Below are 18039 nucleotides of genomic sequence, written 5' to 3'. Positions count from 1 at the left end.
GTAGGGGTTTTTGAGGACTCTTAGGCAGAAGGGTTTGTCGACGTTCAATCGTTTGTGGAGGCAGAAGTTGTTGACGGTTTGGTATGGGATCGTGTTGGTGTTGTTGTTAGGGGTATTTTGGGCATTTGTTGGTGTAAGAATGAGGGTAAATGAGAAGAGAAGTGTTGTTAGAGAGAAGAGGAGTGTGTTTGTTGAAGATGGAGTAGCCATTTTTTATTTTATTTTTTTTGTTCTTTTAATTTCTTGATATGATTTCTTTAGAGGGAATTTATAGTGTGGTATTGGTTTAATTTTTTTTCTTGAAATGAATGCAGGTATTAATTAATGAATATGTTACAACACTTTTTTCTTCAAATGTGGGGTTTGTAACTTGCAATTAATTTAAGCTTGTTAATGAACGTTTTAAACTTTGTTTTGCTGGTTTCAATCGGAATTTCTTGTTCAATTTTGAAACAATATCTTTCAATGCAATCGGGAAACTTCACAACAAAACCCAGAAACCCGATTTAGTAGAAGCTACACCCGGTGAAATACACAGTACTCGCAGCACGTATGCACATTTTTCAAAGCAATGCATAATAACATCATAATGAAATCAAGAAATAGACACCTTTTTCCAGATGTATGAAAGAGTTAATTACACAAAGAATACCAATTCATGACTTACACATCAATAATGGAGCAGGCTAAATTTGGGGGGAAAATCACAAAAGTAAGAACAAAAGGAACATTTTCCCCCATCATCACAATTACACATAAACCCTACCCTTCACTGCTTCATAAAATAATATCACAAAGAAAAGAGAGTCAAAATCGATCCAAGAAACAAGCAAGAAAAGAACCAAATAACAAATTTTAACCTAAACTGGTAAAAAAAGAAAAAAAATTAACCACACTTTCGCCCGGATTTAATATAATACCCCACGTTGTTTCCATCCAAATCGTAAATTCAACACAAACTCCATTCAACTTTAGCAATTCGCTTCACAAATCATTGATACCCTTCTTTTGGAGTGGAAAAACTCCCCTCGTTTCCAATTTCCCAGCTCCCACTTCTCCCCCAACTCGAATGCCTAGTGTCCGATTGGTTATTAGGGTTAGGGTTCCGCCTATCGGAACCCAAGACAGAATCAGCTTCAGACAAATTGTGGTGGGGCCCACCATCGCTGCCTCTACTACGAATATCCGCTTCGATATCTTCGATATTATGACGCTGCGAAATCTTCAAAAGATCACCGCCAATGTCTAAATCATCCTCCACCTTCATTCTCCGGTCATCTCCACCTACATCCTCTGTTTCAGAGTCTCGGGTGGTGGGCATAGGCGGCCTTTGGGGTTCGTCTTGTACGAGAGCTCGGAAGTTATTCTTTGAAGGCTTCACCTCTGTACAGAATACTTCGAAGAAATTGTTCAGACATCCACGGTCGTAAACGTTGATCCTGTTGTCTGCTCTGTAACGGAAATTCTCGTAGGTTGTCTGCAAATCAATGACCAAAAATGGTGACAAGGCAGAAACTCTTTTTAAACTTTCCAACTCATGATAATATATATATACGCAATATAAGTAACACAGCCTCACAACCAGATAAAAAGAAGCATACCTGATTTGTGCTTATTAAATAAAGGTGAAATCCAGTGAGTCCACCGACAAACCACAAGGATATGAAGCAATAGACCATCAGAACTACGGCTGCAGGAGATTCCTTCAATGCTTTCCACACAGTTCCATGATGATCGTCCATCAGAATCTTGATGTACAGAGCACATATTGAAAACACATAGATGCAGAGAAGTGTCGCCGAAGAAACAAAGAAGAAGAAGAAACGGTAGTTTCGCTGCAAATTCAGTACAAGAAAATGAAAAACAATGGGAATGGACGTACAAAATGAAAATATGATATATCATGAAAATATCGTACCATTCCAATGCACTGGCCCACCCAAGGGCAGTGATGGTCAAAACGCTCCACACAGTTGTTGCAAATGGAGCAGTGTGAGCAACGAGGAGGGCGATATAGCATACAGGTGTCACAGTATTTAACTCTAACAGGAAGCCCATTAACCATTACTTCTTTAGTTCGAGGGAACTGGAGGCTTGGTGTTTGCCGCCCGCCAACCTCCACAGATGCTGACGTGTCATAACGGAATTCTTCTTCCGGTGGGTGTAAATTACGGGGTACAATTCCTGGGTCTCGAGCTGAAGTGAAAAGCAGCAGCACCAAAACCTACCAATATCAATCGAGTTTTTATTTTTATAAGCCACATAATGTTTTTTTTCGCAATGATACAAATGAGCCCCCGTGAAGAATCGCATAAATAAGAGCTGAAATAGAAATAATGGTGCAAAAGATAAAAGGTATACATATGTGGGAGTCCAGAAAGAGCTATATGGTATGGTATGATTGAACATGCAATAAGTTATAACAGAAATATCTCCAAAAGATTATATTCATGAAAAATAACATTGGCACAAAAGGAAGGTAGTTATGTAGTGTATGGTTAACATATATCTTATTTAATGTGTTTATCCCCGGCGCCATGTGGGTTACTGAATTTCACCATATATAACTACATATATACTGCATTCTCCGAGATACAACAATATAAACTATTTATACCGGAAATACCACTATTTGTCTGCTTTCATTATTGATATGTATTAGAAATTATTATAAAACATTTTAACTTGAAATTTGATGAAAAAGAGAGGACAAAACGCACGATGGCAGGTGACATACAGCATTCCGGTGAAATTTAACTTAAACTGTTATTTCACGAAAGTGCTACATTAGAAGTAAGTACAAGTGGAAAAGTGCTTTAAAGTTAATATTGCTTGTGAAGAGCCAGATTGGTTGAGATTAGGGATTATCAAGCTTGAAAGAAACTACAGGAATATGCATTCATCAGTTAACAATTAAAGCAATGCAACGAAAAGAGAATTCAGGAACTAACATGAATAGTGAAGAGAATAGCGACTATCATGATTGCGTATCCTGCGTTGTAGGACGAAAACTCATGGCGAAGATGCCTTGCAACAAAAACACAAAAGATGATGACTGGGACGATGAGTAACAGTAACGTGACAAGCAATGACCTCGCATCGGGGCCAAAAATCAACCTCCCACCTACAAAAAAGATCTGCAAAAGATACATGTTAAATATGTAGTAACGTTAGTATATAGCAGAATTAGCATATGTTTTACTAAAATAACGTATAACTCAACATTTTGAGATAATGTTTATAGTTGAAGGTTAGTCCTGTTACATTGTTCACATATCAAATTGCATGGATATGCCTGCATGACACCTTCAATACACACATTTCGCGACACCCAAAGAGAAAGAGAAAGAGATATATAGAGAATTACTAAACTTTAGGAAACACGTATGTAATAATGATGCTCGGGTATCAAGATTACAATGCATCCAACTGGTTGCGTCAATTACAAATACCTTATTGTCTTCCTAAAATTTTTTATATATTTCCCTTTGTGGTCAAAGTACGGTCTCAAATTACCTTTCCTACGACGGAAAACTTAAGCAGTAGGTATTTGCTAAAATCAGAAGTAAGCCTACGTAATATCATACTTATACTATATTTGACAATAGTAACAGTCGAGTGTCGACATGCTACATCCGATGAGGTGCTATCTTCATCGATTCGATATTGAAAATGAAAAGTCACTACAACACAAGAACTTAATCAAGATTTGTGCATTCCTAAACAGTCAAACATGTTCCTTCCATAACTTGGAACTTCTGAAACTTCCAAAGTTATCAAAGCAAGGTATTGCGTAAGAATAAATCCATCATAGGCAAAAAGAGAGATCCATATAATCCCGTTCACAGATATTTTGTACCAAATCTGAGATTTATTCATCATAAAGATACAAAAGAGATTTCCATTCCAACATCTATAGTACATAAAACTTGACTCCAATTATCCTATGCCACAGCCCACGTGCATGAAATACAGAAATAATTTCCAGCAAGCATTTAAAACCTAGTACACTATATTAATTTATTTAATTGTAGTAGAGTCAAGGCGATGTTTTATTTATTCCCGTTTGTATTGCATTCATACACAAGTAACTATATCTCATTCTTGAAATTGTATTATATGCAATCTGAAACATTATTCAGGTCCACCACGATTTTCCAGACATAATTTCCGAAAAATCAAACATGGAAATAAATTACTGTCTGTTTCTTTCATTCGTAAACTTGTAAATGACTGCTTCTACATTTCCATTATTCTATCAGCTTTTAGTTCAAAAATAACTTCAAAACACGTAGAAATGGTTGCTTTAATTCAGAAAGAGAGAGTTTTCCAAGAGGTTAAAAGGATTCACCAAAATATCTTACTAAACATGCCTGCCTATCAATTTATCCTACCAAACGAGTTAGTAGAACCCCCGACTAATGGACATAACACTGAAAATTTAAAACCAACTTGAAGACACGTCGATCGGTTACTTTTTTCATTTACTAGAGGAACATATTACAAGGCAGACAATATTTATACATGCAGTGCGAACTTTTTAATCAGTTTAATCTAATAGTTTCTCTAATCTTTGTGAACAAATTGCATTTGATACTTCTAAAATTGAAATTAAAGGAAAAGACAACTGGGGAAATTATCATTACGAAGAATCGAGATCAAGGTAATATTTGTCGCAAACAAGTGTGCCCAAAAGAACGTTAAAAAGCAACAGATATTCTACATTACCGGGTACATCTTTAATCCAGTAACACTACGATTTGAAAAATAAGTTTAGGTACAGCAAAACACGAAAGTAACGTAGCAACCAACTAATTAAAACCCTAGCTTCAGACACACAAAATAATAGGCACAAAAAAAATCTTCTACCCTAGTTGTAAAGCTATGCTTAAATTACAACTACCCAATTAATCTTCCCATAAATGAAAGAAAAATTGAACGAAAACAAACGAAAAATCCATCTCGGCCCCCTTCTAAGTACAAGCACCTAAGAATCCTGACTAAAATGAAGTGAATAAGTCCAAAAAATCCATTGGCTTTAGTGCTTCTAAACAAAAAAATCATACAACCCTAGTCTATAAACACCCGCAGCGAATCAAGCTAAACAGAAAGCATAACGAAAAAACCCACAAAAAAATCAGACAGAAAAATACAAAAAATTATAAACTCTAAAAAGGGGAATAACGAATCTCACATTGTTACCCTTCCAAACTTGGTGCACGCGCTTAGCCATTCAGCAACAAAAGTACCACCAACCAAGAGAAACCCCAGAAGAAGAAGAAAAAAAAACACCTCTTTCCGCTACCCTGGAAACGAATCGAAGAATTTAAACTTGCAGATACTGTTCATCTCATACAACAGCGACGGAAATTTCTTTAATTTGTAAATTCCAGCAATTAATTAGTATGCCCGTAATTAATTGTAGGGGGGGCTGAGTTTGAAAAAAAAAAATGCAGCGAATTTAAGATGGGATTCTAGGGATTTTGAAAATATGAAAAGGGGAGAAAGAGGGTCTTCGTCTTCGCCTTTTTTTTTTGTGATCTGGTGATTTACAGAATGGAGGGAGGTTTTTGGAGTTTTCAGAAAAGGAAATAAAGTAATTATACTGAATATGCTATTATTTTAATTTTGGAATGTTTTTTTGGGAAATTGTTAATTAACCCCCATTATTTATATTTAAATTATATTATCTAAAATAAATATTTGTTTAATTTATTTTCTAGTGCGCTGGTATTTATTTTAATGACAATTAACTAACGCTACTAATTAAATTATTGAATTTCATCAACCTTTTTTTAAAGTCGGTAATTAATACTCGATAAATGAATTCGTATATAATTGCAATTAGTAGGATTTGAATTTTGAAATTTATACATTTGAATTTTAGCCGGTCGAATAAGACTTTTTTCGATAACAACTTCGGGGTTTATTTTTAATTTATCTTAGTAGAAAAAAGGTCGATACTATATTAGGTGAAATGTATCTGATAGTTTTTGATAAGAAATTAACAATATGAATAATTATACATGGACAAAAATGTTAAAAAATTTAATAATAAAGATTGATGCAATTGGGAAATTTTAAAGTGATGAACGAAATAATTGCAAAATTGCTGTTTTAGTTAACTTGTAATAATTAATTGTAGTTGTTGAATCCATGTCTACAACTATGTCTTATTTTCCACAATAATATTGTTCTAAAGTCTACAAAGTCTAAATCACGTGCTACTATTGAGGAAAAATCTAAGTTCAAATTGTATCGAAATTTTTTGGGACGTTTCCATAAATATTTGAAAGGTTTGAGAATATTTCTCGTAATAATATAAAAATGGAAACATGTAATAATAAAGATATTTATGCCCCGAATGTAGTTTGTACTTTGTTGAATGATAATTTTGATTGGAACTTGTAAGTTATATATAATTTGTAGATACAAATATGTAATCGACGATAAGTATATAAGTTAAACGTAACTCCATAATATTTTTTAAAATTGATGGATGTATTCCTATATTTTTAATATTCACACGTTTCCGGTTTCCCCATATTTTCGTATCCAACTTTTTTTGAAAAATAGGGTTTCTCCACGTCCGTTTTTCCATTTCACCGTATCAACATTTTTGTATCGGTGCTACATAGATTAGTATGCAATGTAATAGTAGACTTATAGTCTTTTACTTATCAAAATAAATAAATAAAAAAGACTTGTAGTCTTTTTATTTCTCTATATTTTCATTTTGACTGCTGCCATTAGGCAAAAAAGAAGGACCGGAAAGCAATTTACCTCCTTTATAAAAAGGGGTCCAGCTAGGCCTCTTATTTTATATTTATTTTTCAATAATAGATTTCAAAATTTATAAAAGTTTGAATATCTTTTCTCTCTCATAAAACTCATTGTTTTCTTTATATATTTTTTCTAGATGGTTTTAGTTAGTTAATTTACAAAGGTCTTATAATTTTATTTTTATTTTTATATTTTATAAATATTTGGGCACTTTAAAAAAAAGAATTACAAAATTTTAACATCTTATCTTAGAGAGTCTATGAATATTGAATTACATTCTTAAAAATTTCATCCAATATATAGTAACATACTTTGTTTATTATATTATATTATAATAATGCATCATATAATATACTTAATTATTACCTCACTGTAACAACCCATAATTTTTGCAAGGAACTACAGGTGGATGCAATTGGCATATTCCATCTGACTGACCATATTCCTAGTCAACCTTGTCATATACTAAACTCTATATATTTAATAAAAAAACATTATACTTGTTTGTATTAATAGTATTTAAAATATATATTTCCAATCGAAAATGTCATATATATTTCAATGTTATTCCAATATATAGAGTTTTTGGCCCAAATGATGTAATGGGCCGGATAGCCCATTTCCCACCAAAGCTGCCCACCACTAGAGAGGCCCGTTGGGTACTTATAAAAGCCCAAACTTAAATTAATAAACTGATCTCATCCGTTGATCTTTGTTGTGTAATCACGATCCCTCAATATCTCACTTAAATACTCTCTTTTTCTGTCTCATCTATGATTATACCTTTATCCGCCCATCGTTTTGTCTTTTTCCTTTGTATCAGATGATTAAATGTTACTGCACCCGGCTGACTTTAGCTCTTTGGTGTTGTCTTCATCGACTACTTTTGACACGAGTCCTTAAATAGAAGGTATGAAGAGTGGAGGCGGTTAAGACATAACTAATGACCTAAACATATTTTTTTTAGGGACCAATATGCACTATATTTGTTTTATGCTGGGCAGTTAATACTATCATAGACGGAAATTTATAAATTTTATATAAAATAATAAGGATTTAAGAAATATTGGGAGAGTCATGTAACACCTTAGCTCTATGTTGTCTCCACCACTACCTAAAACTAATAATCCGTTAGAACTTATTATTCAGTTAGGATTTCTAACGATGTTTCAGGGGTGATTGTAATTAACCAAACTACAAGGACCTTAAAGTTATTTTAGCATATATCAGGGGTGCAAGTGTAATTTACCATAAATAAAATAAATATATAAAAGGAAAATAAGAAAGGAAATGTTTGAGCAATGGGGCGAACCGAACCGAACCGTTGACCCCGGTAATCCGGTCTTCACTGCAGACAAAAAAAAATCCCAAGTCTTCATCTTTGAATAAAACTCTCACCTCCACCGTTAATGGCGGCGCCTCTCCTTTTCTCAGTCAAAAAGATAATTCATTCTCCTTCTCTCTCAAACTACGCGCACACGCCCACTTGAATTTTATACCTACATCGGCAAAATCTCTTTCTCTCTCTCCATATGTGTACAGGAAGGAAAAAAATAAAAAAATAAAATGAACCCAACTCTGCAAGTAGTTTTCGCCGCCGCCGCCACTTTCTTCCTCGTCAGCTTAATACTCGCCTCAATGATAGTCATCTGCAAAGGCGGATCCAAACGACGCCGTAACGCCCGCTCCGTACTCCCGACCCGGACCCGGACCCGCAACCCGGCCCCACCGAAGCCCAACGCCGCTCACTCCTTATCCATCGGCGAGAGCGCAACTTTCGACCCGATCCTGAACCACGTCTCCATGCAGGAGCTCATCGACGTGACCCGCAACTTCTCCCCGGACCTAATCATCGGCGACGGCAGCTTCGGGCTCGTCTACAAAGCCCGACTCAATTCCGGCCCGATCGTCGCCGTCAAGAAGCTCTCCCCCGACGCCTTCCAGGGCCTCCGCGAATTCCGGGCCGAGATGGAAACCCTAGGCAAGATCCAGAACCCGAACATAGTCAAGATTCTCGGGTACTGCGCAACGGGCCGGGATCGGGTCCTCATCTACGAGTTCGTCGAGAAGGGCAGCCTCGACCAATGGCTGTACGACACGTCATGCTCCTCCGACGAGAGCCCCGATGACGTGGAATTCAGGCCGCCCTTGTCTTGGTCCACCAGGATGAAAATCATTACAGGCGTGGCCAAAGGTCTCGCCTTTATGCACAATCTCGAAACCCCGATTATCCACAGAGACATCAAAGCCAGCAACATTTTATTAGACGAGGATTTCGAGGCCCACATTGCCGATTTCGGGCTGGCCCGAAGAATCGAGGGTGCCCACTCGCACGTGTCGACGCAGGTGGCAGGTACTATGGGGTACATGCCGCCGGAGTATCTCCACGGCGCCACCATGGCGACCGTGGTCGGAGATGTCTACAGCTTCGGGGTGTTGACTTTGGAGATACTCGCGGGACGGAGGCCGAGTTTTCCGTTCTCCGGCGACGATGGGCGGGAAGTTAGGTTGGTCGAGTGGGTTGGTCGAATGGTGGGGCAGAATCGGTATTTGGAAATGGTGGATGCTAGTATATCAAAGGATGGTCTCGACGGAAGAACTGTTGAGGAGATTTTTAGGCTTGGTTTGAAATGCGCCGACGAGAAGTGGAAAGTTAGGCCGACTATGAACGAAGTTGTCGAGGAGTTGGATAGGATTTTGGCGTGAGTTTTTCTTTCCGGTTTATAGATATGGCGAAATGTATCGTGTATATTGATTGATTGATTGATTGCAATACTTGTATAAAGACGGCGCCTTTAGTTGTTGTATCGTAATTTATTTTGCATTGGTGATGTTTTTTGAAGATGTAAATACATTTTATCGAGTATGAAGATAAGGTAATTTCAAGAATATATTTTGTTGTTCGATTTATATTCGACCGCGTTCAAGTGTCTAGACACGGCTTTTTCATTAGTATTCGGTTCTTGAATCTTGATCGAGATTTTTGTAGCCAATTTTATCCTCTGTTGTGCTGAAACGAGACTTACCGTATAGCACGGATTGACATTCATACGTGTGTATGTTGTCTCGTTTTTTGTATTTCCGAATATTCGTTTTGTTTAGGTGTCGTTTTTGCTCGATTATGATTCGGAACCGGGGTTGCTGCATGGTAGCTCTTTCGTATTTGGCGTTTCTCTGTTTGTTTCCTACTTGCTGTTTCAACTGAATCAAAATGTTTATTCTTCTTCATGACAGCTTTTTCATTTTCATCACTTTGCCTTTCTATGCTTAATTATAATTAGCACATGTTTAATGTTTGATTTATTTGTCTAATCATCAGTTAATCATATTTTCCTGTCTGGTTAATTAAGCAGCCATACATATATATATATATATATATATATATATATATATATATATATATATATATATATATATATATATATATATATATGCTAATTAATTAAAATATGTCTGATTAATTGCCAGCTGGTTGGACACTGCAATGGTCCAGCTATTGATCTTCTTGTGCAATCTCCAGCTAATCTTCACAATAATCTCACTATTATATGCTAATTAAATTAAGCAGCCACACACACACACACACTATATATATATATATATATATATATATATATATATATATGCTAATTAATTATCTGCTTGAGTTCTTTAATAGCATACAGTTGTTGAATATTTCTCAGTACTGATAACTTAGAACTGTTTGCTTGCTTCTTAAACAAACAAACACAGTTGACAATATGTATTGTGACTATATATATTCACATACAAATACGTGTACAATGCGCGGTGAGACGTACAATCGACGGACACTATCGAATATGGTGTCTGCTGAATCATTAATTTTATTTTTATAAGTTTTTCAAATAAATTAACTATTAGTGAAGAAAATTCCGTAAAATTCGATGACTTCTGTATCCATCTATCTATCTACATTTGTCTATCGGCCTATGTAATTTTGTTATTTTTAATAGCTAAAAAAAGAAAAAAAACAAGGAAATGATTATATAATTTAATTATAAAATTCAATATGACATATATACATATACATATTTGGTTACTGTGTCATAAAAAGTAAAAACCCGAAAACCCGAAAAACCTAAACCTTATATTAATACATATTTGGTGATTGTGTGATAAAGAACGCAAGTTGGGGGCTGCGTTGTGGGGGACTGGCAGTTGGAGTTTATTTATTTATTGCCAATATGGCTATAAAATACCATTGCATGGGGGGGCTCTTTACACTAACTAAATCAACAGCTATAGATATATAGATATACACTTGTGTGTATCTCTCTCTCTCTCATGGCTTCCTCTATTTCTCTACTGTTATTGCTGTCCAGTTCCCTCCTTTTACACTCATATTTTCAGTATGCAGAAGCTCAACAAGTTGCTGATGGACTTTCATGGAGTTTCTACAATTCTTCATGTCCTAACTTGGAATCCATTGTAAGAAAACAGCTGAAAAAAGTGTTCAAGAACGACATCGGACAAGCCGCTGGATTGCTTCGTCTCCATTTCCATGATTGCTTCGTCCAGGTATGCATACATATATATACATTATTACTCTTTAGTTGATAAAAACAAGTTCTTGAAATTGCTCTTTGCATACATCATGCTTGAATATATATATATATGTGTATGTATATGTTGAAATGCAGGGGTGTGATGGTTCGGTGCTGCTAGATGGATCGGCAAGTGGGCCGAGCGAACAGACGGCACCACCCAATTTGAGCCTGAGGGCCGAGGCCTTCAAAATCATCGACGATCTTCGAAGACGTGTGCATAAAAAGTGCGGTGGAATCGTCTCTTGTGCAGATATTCTCGCTCTCGCCTCCCGTGATTCTATTTTTCTAGTAAGTTGTTTAAATCTACGTATGCGTATTATCTTTCGAATTTTTCTTGTTTCGAGTTAGATGATTATGGATTATTACTAGTAGTTGATTCTTTAATGCACATTTATTTCGTTTCACCGGCAAACTAGCTGAGGCCCCCCAGCTGAAATCGAGTGGCCAAACGCATAGTGGTTCAAATTTATTCGATTTTCTATCAATCTTCGTAAACTATGTCTGAATTCGGTTTTAATAAGAAATCAATTCAAGCATCGAGTTGAAAACGAAATCAGCCTTGAGTAGCTGATTTTTTGTACATATTTTTTCACAATTTAAGTCAGCTTTATAACTTATCGAATGAAAATATGGGGGTTCGTTATTACAGTCTGGCGGGCCCGACTACAACGTTCCCCTAGGCCGACGCGACGGCCTCGATTTCGCCACCATCGCTGCCACGTTGGCAAACCTTCCGGCACCATCGAGCAACACCACCACCCTCCTCGAGTCTCTTGGGACCAAGGGCTTCACCGCCACCGACGTGGTGGCGCTCTCCGGCGGACACACCATCGGAATCGGCCACTGCAGCTCCTTCACCGGCCGCCTCTACCCCAACCAAGACCCCGTCATGGACAAAACATTCGCCAGAAACCTCAAAACCATTTGCCCCGCGCCCAACTCGAACAACACAACTCAACTCGACCTTCGGTCGCCAAACATATTTGACAACAAATACTACGTGGATCTAATGAACAGACAGGGGCTTTTCACCTCGGACCAGGATTTGTACCAGGATTCTCGGACAAGAGCCATCGTCACGAGTTTCGCGGCTAACCAGACGATTTTTTTCGAGAATTTTGTGACCGCTGTCGTGAAAATGTCGCAGTTGAACGTGTTGACCGGGGCGCAGGGGGAGATTCGTGCGAATTGCTCCGCTAGGAATTCGGGCAGTCTGTTGCTTTCTCCGGTGGTGGTCGCCGGAGAGGAGAAGGAGCTCCGGTCGACGGTCTAGGGGTTCTGTTCCATGTAATTGTGGTGCCGTGTCATATGTTTTTTGGCTTTGTACAAGTAATAAAACATTTTGAATACAGTGTATTTATTACCAGTTGCATAAAACAGTTACAAAAGACAGGGATTTACTTTGTGTATAGACAGACAAGAAACAGAGAGAGAAAAATGTTTCTGTACTTATGGAAACTTCAATAGAGTTGAGGAGCTACAACAACTTCATCAATCATAAAGAAAACCGGAAAAATAAATCACCCAGAGATTTGACGAGAAAGCTTATATGCAGGCTTTCGATAATCAAGAAAAACGGAATCATTCAAGATCCAAGATTCCGAAATTGGAGAGGAGGATTTTAACTTGATCCACAAAATCGGAGCCGGTGGCGTATTCTGTTAGCATTCCCACGGCAAAACCGAACATGGCCCATCTGCTCGACCAATGCCGCCAACACAGAAACAGGGTTATGTACATATAGCATATGAAAAACGGCAACCAAATCAAGAAACTACAAGGAACGCTTCAGAATAACGAAAAATGGTGGCCATGATTAACTAATCAAAATAGTGGGCTTTAGTTTTAATTGATTGTTTCAAATAAAAAAGTTAAGGGAGTCGAGCGTATGGCCACAAAGTATCTCAAGATTCATCGAGGAGAGTGATCGAATGAAATTAGGCTAAAGCATTTAATAAATTGACTAGAGCTTCTTCTACGCAAAATTACTACAACGAATCAACATATTTTGAGCTACACAAATTAATTCTTACGACAATTAGAGCTAACTACACACTTGGGAAATTCACGGCAGAATCGTAAAAATGATATATTTTCCAAAACTCAGAAACTAATGAACATAAATTCTTCTTTAAAAGGATAGTCAAAATGTATCAAATGTTTGGGATTTAAGTTATGAAGCTCGTAACTGAAAACGGGCAAATACGAACGATATTATTGAGTCCAACCCCAACCCTATTATTACACAATTCTATGAAGGCAATGATCCAATACAAAGATTGTATAATCACAAATCACAAACATAAGATAATCCCATCTTACCAGCAAGTTTACATCGAAATCATGTCCGTGTTTCTTGTTTGTTTGTTGCCTCAACTATAAGAGAAACTAGCAATTCTACAAAGTGTTTCAAATCAAGAAATCTAGTGATTCATGTCACTTAACCAAATTGTATCTGTCAAAAATGCAATATGGCCTCGTTTGGTTGCCAAGATAAGATTAAATAATCTAACGAAATATTCGATCTTCAATGATCCAATAAAAAGCATGCCTAGAAGGCAAGATGGGTCATGATAACATAATATTTGCAGGTCGAATCGGCAAATTATTGGGGATATCAAACATCAAATAAAGTCCAATTATTCAGTTAGTGATGGCTAATCTCTCCAACCAAACGAGGCCTAAAGAAACGAATAATTTAAAAAATGGGGATGCTGAAAATACCTGCCATTGGAGATTTCATTCTTGGCAATGAAACCAAAGAAGGGGCCTTGATTAACTTCCATAAGCTTCTTCTTCTTGAAATATTCTTGAAGCTCTTTCGCCTTCTGCCTCTGAAACTCCACTGTTACCACACTACTCGGTGCTGCAGCAGCAGCTCCCACCGCCGCCGTCTTGGCCGGCGGCGGCGGCGGCGGTGATGGAGATGGCGGCACAGGCTTTACAGGGGCAGGAGCCACCGGTCTTCTTAAAGGGCCATCAGCTTGAGAGCTCCTAATTGTGAATTTTAAGGAGGAAGCAGAATAAGAGCAAGATTGGGTACTGCTTGAAGATGATTGGTTATGGAGTTTGATGCATGGGAATGAAGGTGAAGAAGATGCCACTGACATTTTTTTTTCTTTCTTTTTTTTTTTGTTTTTTGTTTTTTTTAAGGATGTAAAAGATGTATAAATGTTTTGTATGGATGAAAGAAGGAGAAGATTGTGAATTAGTGATAGGTTTGGAAGTGGGGGGTTCTGTGGATATGGTGTAGCCAAGTTTCTTCACTCTTTATGTGGTTACATTATTACATACTGGAATTTAGTCCCATTGAAATACTTTCTCAATAAATAAAATTGAAAATGAAAACATTGAAAAACCGAAAGAACCAAACAATAAAATATTGAAAAAAAAGAATGGCATATTACGGCCAAACCCCTGAAGTAAGGTTTAATTACGAAAACTCCCTCATGTTTGGGTAATTTACAACTACCTCCTTCAACTATGTATTTTCTTACGATAAAACCCCTCTCTCAGTTTGTAAATTTGACACCGTAATGGTGGACGCGTAAGACAATACGTTGAAGGGGTGGTTGCAATAACCCGAACAGAAGGGGGGTTTTCACAATTTGACTTTATCTTAGGGGTGGAACAAAAATACATTGCGTCTCAATTTACTTGTAAAAATAAGAAACTCAACAGCAGTTAAGTGTAGCTTTACAATATTATTCATATCAAATGCCACTGAATCTAGCAGGGTATAATTATTTTCATTCACAGCCAACCACTAATAATCCCAAAATACAGTAAAAAAGTTTTCATAGGATCTTCAAATCCCCAGATAATAAACAATTGGAATAATTACAAAAAGAAAATTAATAATAGTAATAATAAGAAAATATGGAGAAGAGACCTCTACGAAAAAGGAAAAAAACCAAGAATCGTAAGCAGTATTGTTACTGCAGAAACATGAATATATATCAACTAGAGATTAGAAAAAACCCATCTCACCAAAACTGGAAAGCAAGCAAGAATACGTAAGCTACAGTCTCTCGATGGCTCAAATTGTTTCTACATTATCCTGCACGAGCAAGCCTTTCCGTTTCCATGATCAAATTCATCGTCTGATCCATCTTCACTGCAAAAACATGGAATACTAAATTAGTTAAGAGGACATAATGCAATAACGTATTTGCATCCATTCTCCGGACAGGAAAAAAACACTAGAAATGATAAAACATCAATTTTGGACAACTCAGCATCAAAGAAATATATTTGGATTACGGAATTAGTCACCGTTTAACGCATCAACGGACATACGGCAAATTAGTATAACAAAATTTAGTCAGAACCATAGTATAGACGCAGTTATACTGTCATACTAGCATGATTTGAACTATACAGAAAAGGCAAATTAGTATTTCATTTAAAATCATGCATCGTAAACTCTCGTACCTCATCTCAAATTCTCGAATCTCAAAAAGCTGCCCCCCACTTGTATCCGTCCACTGCACTTTCCTCCTCTCCATTTGAGATGTTACAACTTCGTCCTTCCCACAATCAGCAATTGGAGCACTATCTACCGATTTCTTCAAGCTACTCTTAAGACTAAATACAGTCCTATCGCAATCATCATCATCATCATCCATCGTGGCCACCGAGTGTGTGATATCTTTAATCTCGTCAAAAACTACATCTGCCTGCGAAACCTCTTGATTTTCGGTGGGCCCCACTTTCAGAGGAGACGGGCTTTCGAGTCCAGTGTTAGAGCGGCCAAAGCACACGAAGGAAGCGCATGCGCCGTTTTTCTTGGAAGCCAGCTGGAGATTAGGATCGGTCTCTTGGTCCACCAAGTGGTACTGACTCCAAGGTGCTACTCTCATTGGTTTTTCTTCGTTTTTATGACCCAACAGAAGAAGGGTAAGTCCCTTACTATATCCGGATGCTGAAGAAGAGAAAAACCCTCCTCCTTCTACTGCCAATAACATCGGTACTTCTCATCAGAACCACCACCTAGTTGATTTACTGTGGGCTACATATATACTTTCGTCAAAACATTGTTATTCACCTGCCACATGCAATGATGCAATGCCCTGTCAGATAATTACATATATGCCGTTTCCCGAAGATTCAAATCCATAATTCAATAAAACATCCACATTTTTTTTTCTGATTAGAACTTCCCGGAAATGAATGTGAATCTGTGGTCCGACTTATCCAACCCGAAAATGATTTGATTTTTTTTTTTTTTGTTAGATGACAACTAACATATCCAAGTACAACTTGCAAGGAAAGAATAAGGAAAAAGCCAACGGGATTCACAAATTCAACAAGAAAAGATTGAATTACATATATGTAATTTCCCGAAGATTCAAATCCATAATTCAATAGAAACATCCACATCTTTTTCTGATTAGAACTTCCCCTAGACCACCAAACAATGAATGTGAATCCGTGGTCCGACTTATCCAACACGAAAATGATTCCAAATTTTTATTCTTTTTCGTTAGATGACAATTAACATTAATCCAAGTACAACTTGCAAGGAAAGAATAAAGAAAAAAAATCCAACAGGATTCACAAATTCAACAAGACAAAGATTGAATACTTATACTACCACCACCAATTAGCTACTAGAAATCGAATTCCTTCAACGAAAGCAACAAACTCACTAAAGTAAACAATCAATTTCAGTTATCGAACTGGTAAAAAATATATCGAGAATGGTGAGTAGCTACTCGCGGAACAAAGCAAAATCAACAGAGCGCACACGCATTTACAATAGCTCGATAGCCGCACTACGCACAGAAATAGAGATACAGGTGTGTGTATGTACAGATTAATTCACCGAACAGATCTACAATTCACCGAAAAGGTACCTACCTGCATCTGCAACTGATGACAAAATTATCCGCTGTGCATATATGAACAAGGTTGATTTGTGGAGTTAATTAGGGCAGGGGTATTATTGCAATTAAGAATATAAACAAGTTTCTTTTCTGTATCTATTGATGTTTTCTGAAAAAGTGAAGTAATACAACGGAAAAAGGAAAAATAAGAGTGGAGGAAGAGAGCAGTGACACCGTTTGGTTAAGCCGATAAGTTGTTATATTTTATTTATTTTTAGAATTAATTTTTTAAAATGTTTGAATAATGAGCATATAAGCAATTTATTTTTACTATCATATGATCTCTAATTTCTTATTTTTTGAATTTTTATATTTTATTTAATTATTTTACCAAACATTCTAAAAGAATTTATAAGCTCTTAAATATCATATGAGCTTATTTTAATATCTTACAACTATTTAAATAGTGTTTGCAAATGTTTTTGGAAATTTATCATAAATTAGGAGGTTTTTTCTTTCTTTTTTTTTGGCTCATAACCAATTTCTTCAAACCCTATATCTCACTCACTAATGATATAGAACTAATCTAATTCCATATATTGGGTGGAGCAAATGATAACAACCGTATTAAATTTATTGAAAGGAATCACACATCTTTTGAAGACCCGGCCCACTAATTTATATAGCCGCCCGCCCATTTACCTCTAAAAAAGAAGACCCGGCCCAATAATTTATACGGTAGCCCATTTACCTCTAAAAAGGAAGATCCGGCCCATTAATATATGTGGCAGCCCATTTATCTATAAAAAGAAGACCCGGCCCAATAATTTATGTGGCCGCCCATTTACCTCTAAAAAATA

General features: G+C 36.7%; 5 protein-coding genes across 6 annotated transcripts; 2 read left to right on the top strand and 3 right to left on the bottom strand.

Annotated features, from left to right (window-relative positions):
• Positions 1 to 590: 590 nt before the first annotated feature.
• Positions 591 to 5611, bottom strand: LOC105950713 (DHHC-type zinc finger family protein). Its single transcript, XM_012974085.2, has 5 exons — positions 5195 to 5611; positions 2952 to 3137; positions 1919 to 2224; positions 1602 to 1835; positions 591 to 1477 (listed from the first exon to the last, which is right to left on the bottom strand). Exons 1-5 carry the CDS (start codon positions 5231 to 5233, stop codon positions 992 to 994), a joined length of 1251 nt encoding a protein of 416 aa, XP_012829539.2. The 5' UTR covers positions 5234 to 5611; the 3' UTR covers positions 591 to 991.
• Positions 5612 to 8096: 2485 nt separating this feature from the next.
• Positions 8097 to 9692, top strand: LOC105950714 (Protein kinase superfamily protein). Its single transcript, XM_012974086.2, has one exon. It carries the CDS (start codon positions 8350 to 8352, stop codon positions 9487 to 9489), a length of 1140 nt encoding a protein of 379 aa, XP_012829540.2. The 5' UTR covers positions 8097 to 8349; the 3' UTR covers positions 9490 to 9692.
• A 1236-nt stretch (positions 9693 to 10928) lies between these two features.
• LOC105950715 (Peroxidase superfamily protein) lies at positions 10929 to 12739 on the top strand. Its single transcript, XM_012974087.2, has 3 exons — positions 10929 to 11322; positions 11445 to 11639; positions 12001 to 12739. Exons 1-3 carry the CDS (start codon positions 11089 to 11091, stop codon positions 12622 to 12624), a joined length of 1053 nt encoding a protein of 350 aa, XP_012829541.1. The 5' UTR covers positions 10929 to 11088; the 3' UTR covers positions 12625 to 12739.
• Positions 12692 to 14700, bottom strand: LOC105950716 (light-harvesting complex-like protein OHP2, chloroplastic). Its single transcript, XM_012974088.2, has 2 exons — positions 14076 to 14700; positions 12692 to 13047 (listed from the first exon to the last, which is right to left on the bottom strand). The coding sequence occupies exons 1-2, from the start codon at positions 14459 to 14461 to the stop codon at positions 12933 to 12935; spliced, it is 501 nt and encodes a 166-aa protein (XP_012829542.2). The 5' UTR covers positions 14462 to 14700; the 3' UTR covers positions 12692 to 12932.
• A 381-nt stretch (positions 14701 to 15081) lies between these two features.
• LOC105950805 (uncharacterized) lies at positions 15082 to 17414 on the bottom strand. Of its 2 annotated transcripts, none has more exons than XM_088815766.1 (3): positions 17214 to 17414; positions 15786 to 16398; positions 15082 to 15468 (listed from the first exon to the last, which is right to left on the bottom strand). In XM_088815766.1, exons 2-3 carry the CDS (start codon positions 16316 to 16318, stop codon positions 15402 to 15404), a joined length of 600 nt encoding a protein of 199 aa, XP_088671892.1. In that variant the 5' UTR covers positions 16319 to 16398; positions 17214 to 17414; the 3' UTR covers positions 15082 to 15401. The 2 variants fall into 2 exon arrangements, with proteins under 2 accessions (XP_088671892.1, XP_088671893.1); XM_088815767.1 differs by having other exon boundaries at positions 17137 to 17218.
• Between the last annotated feature and the right edge of the window lie 625 nt (positions 17415 to 18039).

This window comes from Erythranthe guttata, chromosome 3, assembly GCF_056151865.1.
Source record: "Erythranthe guttata isolate IM_541 chromosome 3, IM_541, whole genome shotgun sequence".
NCBI lineage: Eukaryota > Viridiplantae > Streptophyta > Magnoliopsida > Lamiales > Phrymaceae > Erythranthe > Erythranthe guttata.
Note: the sequence above shows the minus strand (reverse complement) of the source record. Positions and strands in the feature narration are given on the sequence as shown.

Bases quoted from the DNA above. Each gene is read 5' to 3' on its own strand.
- LOC105950713 (XM_012974085.2), bottom strand. From the start codon at position 5,233: ATGGCTAAGCGCGTGCACCAAGTTTGGAAGGGTAACAAT. The intron at 3,138-5,194 runs GTGAGATTCGTT...TATCTTTTGCAG, and splicing joins AAGTTTGGAAGGGTAACAAT to ATCTTTTTTGTAGGTGGGAG. The intron at 2,225-2,951 runs GTTAGTTCCTGA...TGATATTGGTAG, and splicing joins CTATTCTCTTCACTATTCAT to GTTTTGGTGCTGCTGCTTTT.
- LOC105950714 (XM_012974086.2), top strand. From the start codon at position 8,350: ATGAACCCAACTCTGCAAGTAGTTTTCGCCGCCGCCGCCACTTTCTTC.
- LOC105950715 (XM_012974087.2), top strand. From the start codon at position 11,089: ATGGCTTCCTCTATTTCTCTACTGTTATTGCTGTCCAGTTCCCTCCTT. The intron at 11,323-11,444 runs GTATGCATACAT...GTTGAAATGCAG, and splicing joins TCCATGATTGCTTCGTCCAG to GGGTGTGATGGTTCGGTGCT. The intron at 11,640-12,000 runs GTAAGTTGTTTA...TCGTTATTACAG, and splicing joins CCCGTGATTCTATTTTTCTA to TCTGGCGGGCCCGACTACAA.
- LOC105950716 (XM_012974088.2), bottom strand. From the start codon at position 14,461: ATGTCAGTGGCATCTTCTTCACCTTCATTCCCATGCATCAAACTCCAT. The intron at 13,048-14,075 runs GTATTTTCAGCA...TTGGTCGAGCAG, and splicing joins AATGAAATCTCCAATGGCAG to ATGGGCCATGTTCGGTTTTG.
- LOC105950805 (XM_088815766.1), bottom strand. From the start codon at position 16,318: ATGTTATTGGCAGTAGAAGGAGGAGGGTTTTTCTCTTCTTCAGCATCC. The intron at 15,469-15,785 runs GTACGAGAGTTT...ATGTTTTTGCAG, and splicing joins ATTCGAGAATTTGAGATGAG to TGAAGATGGATCAGACGATG.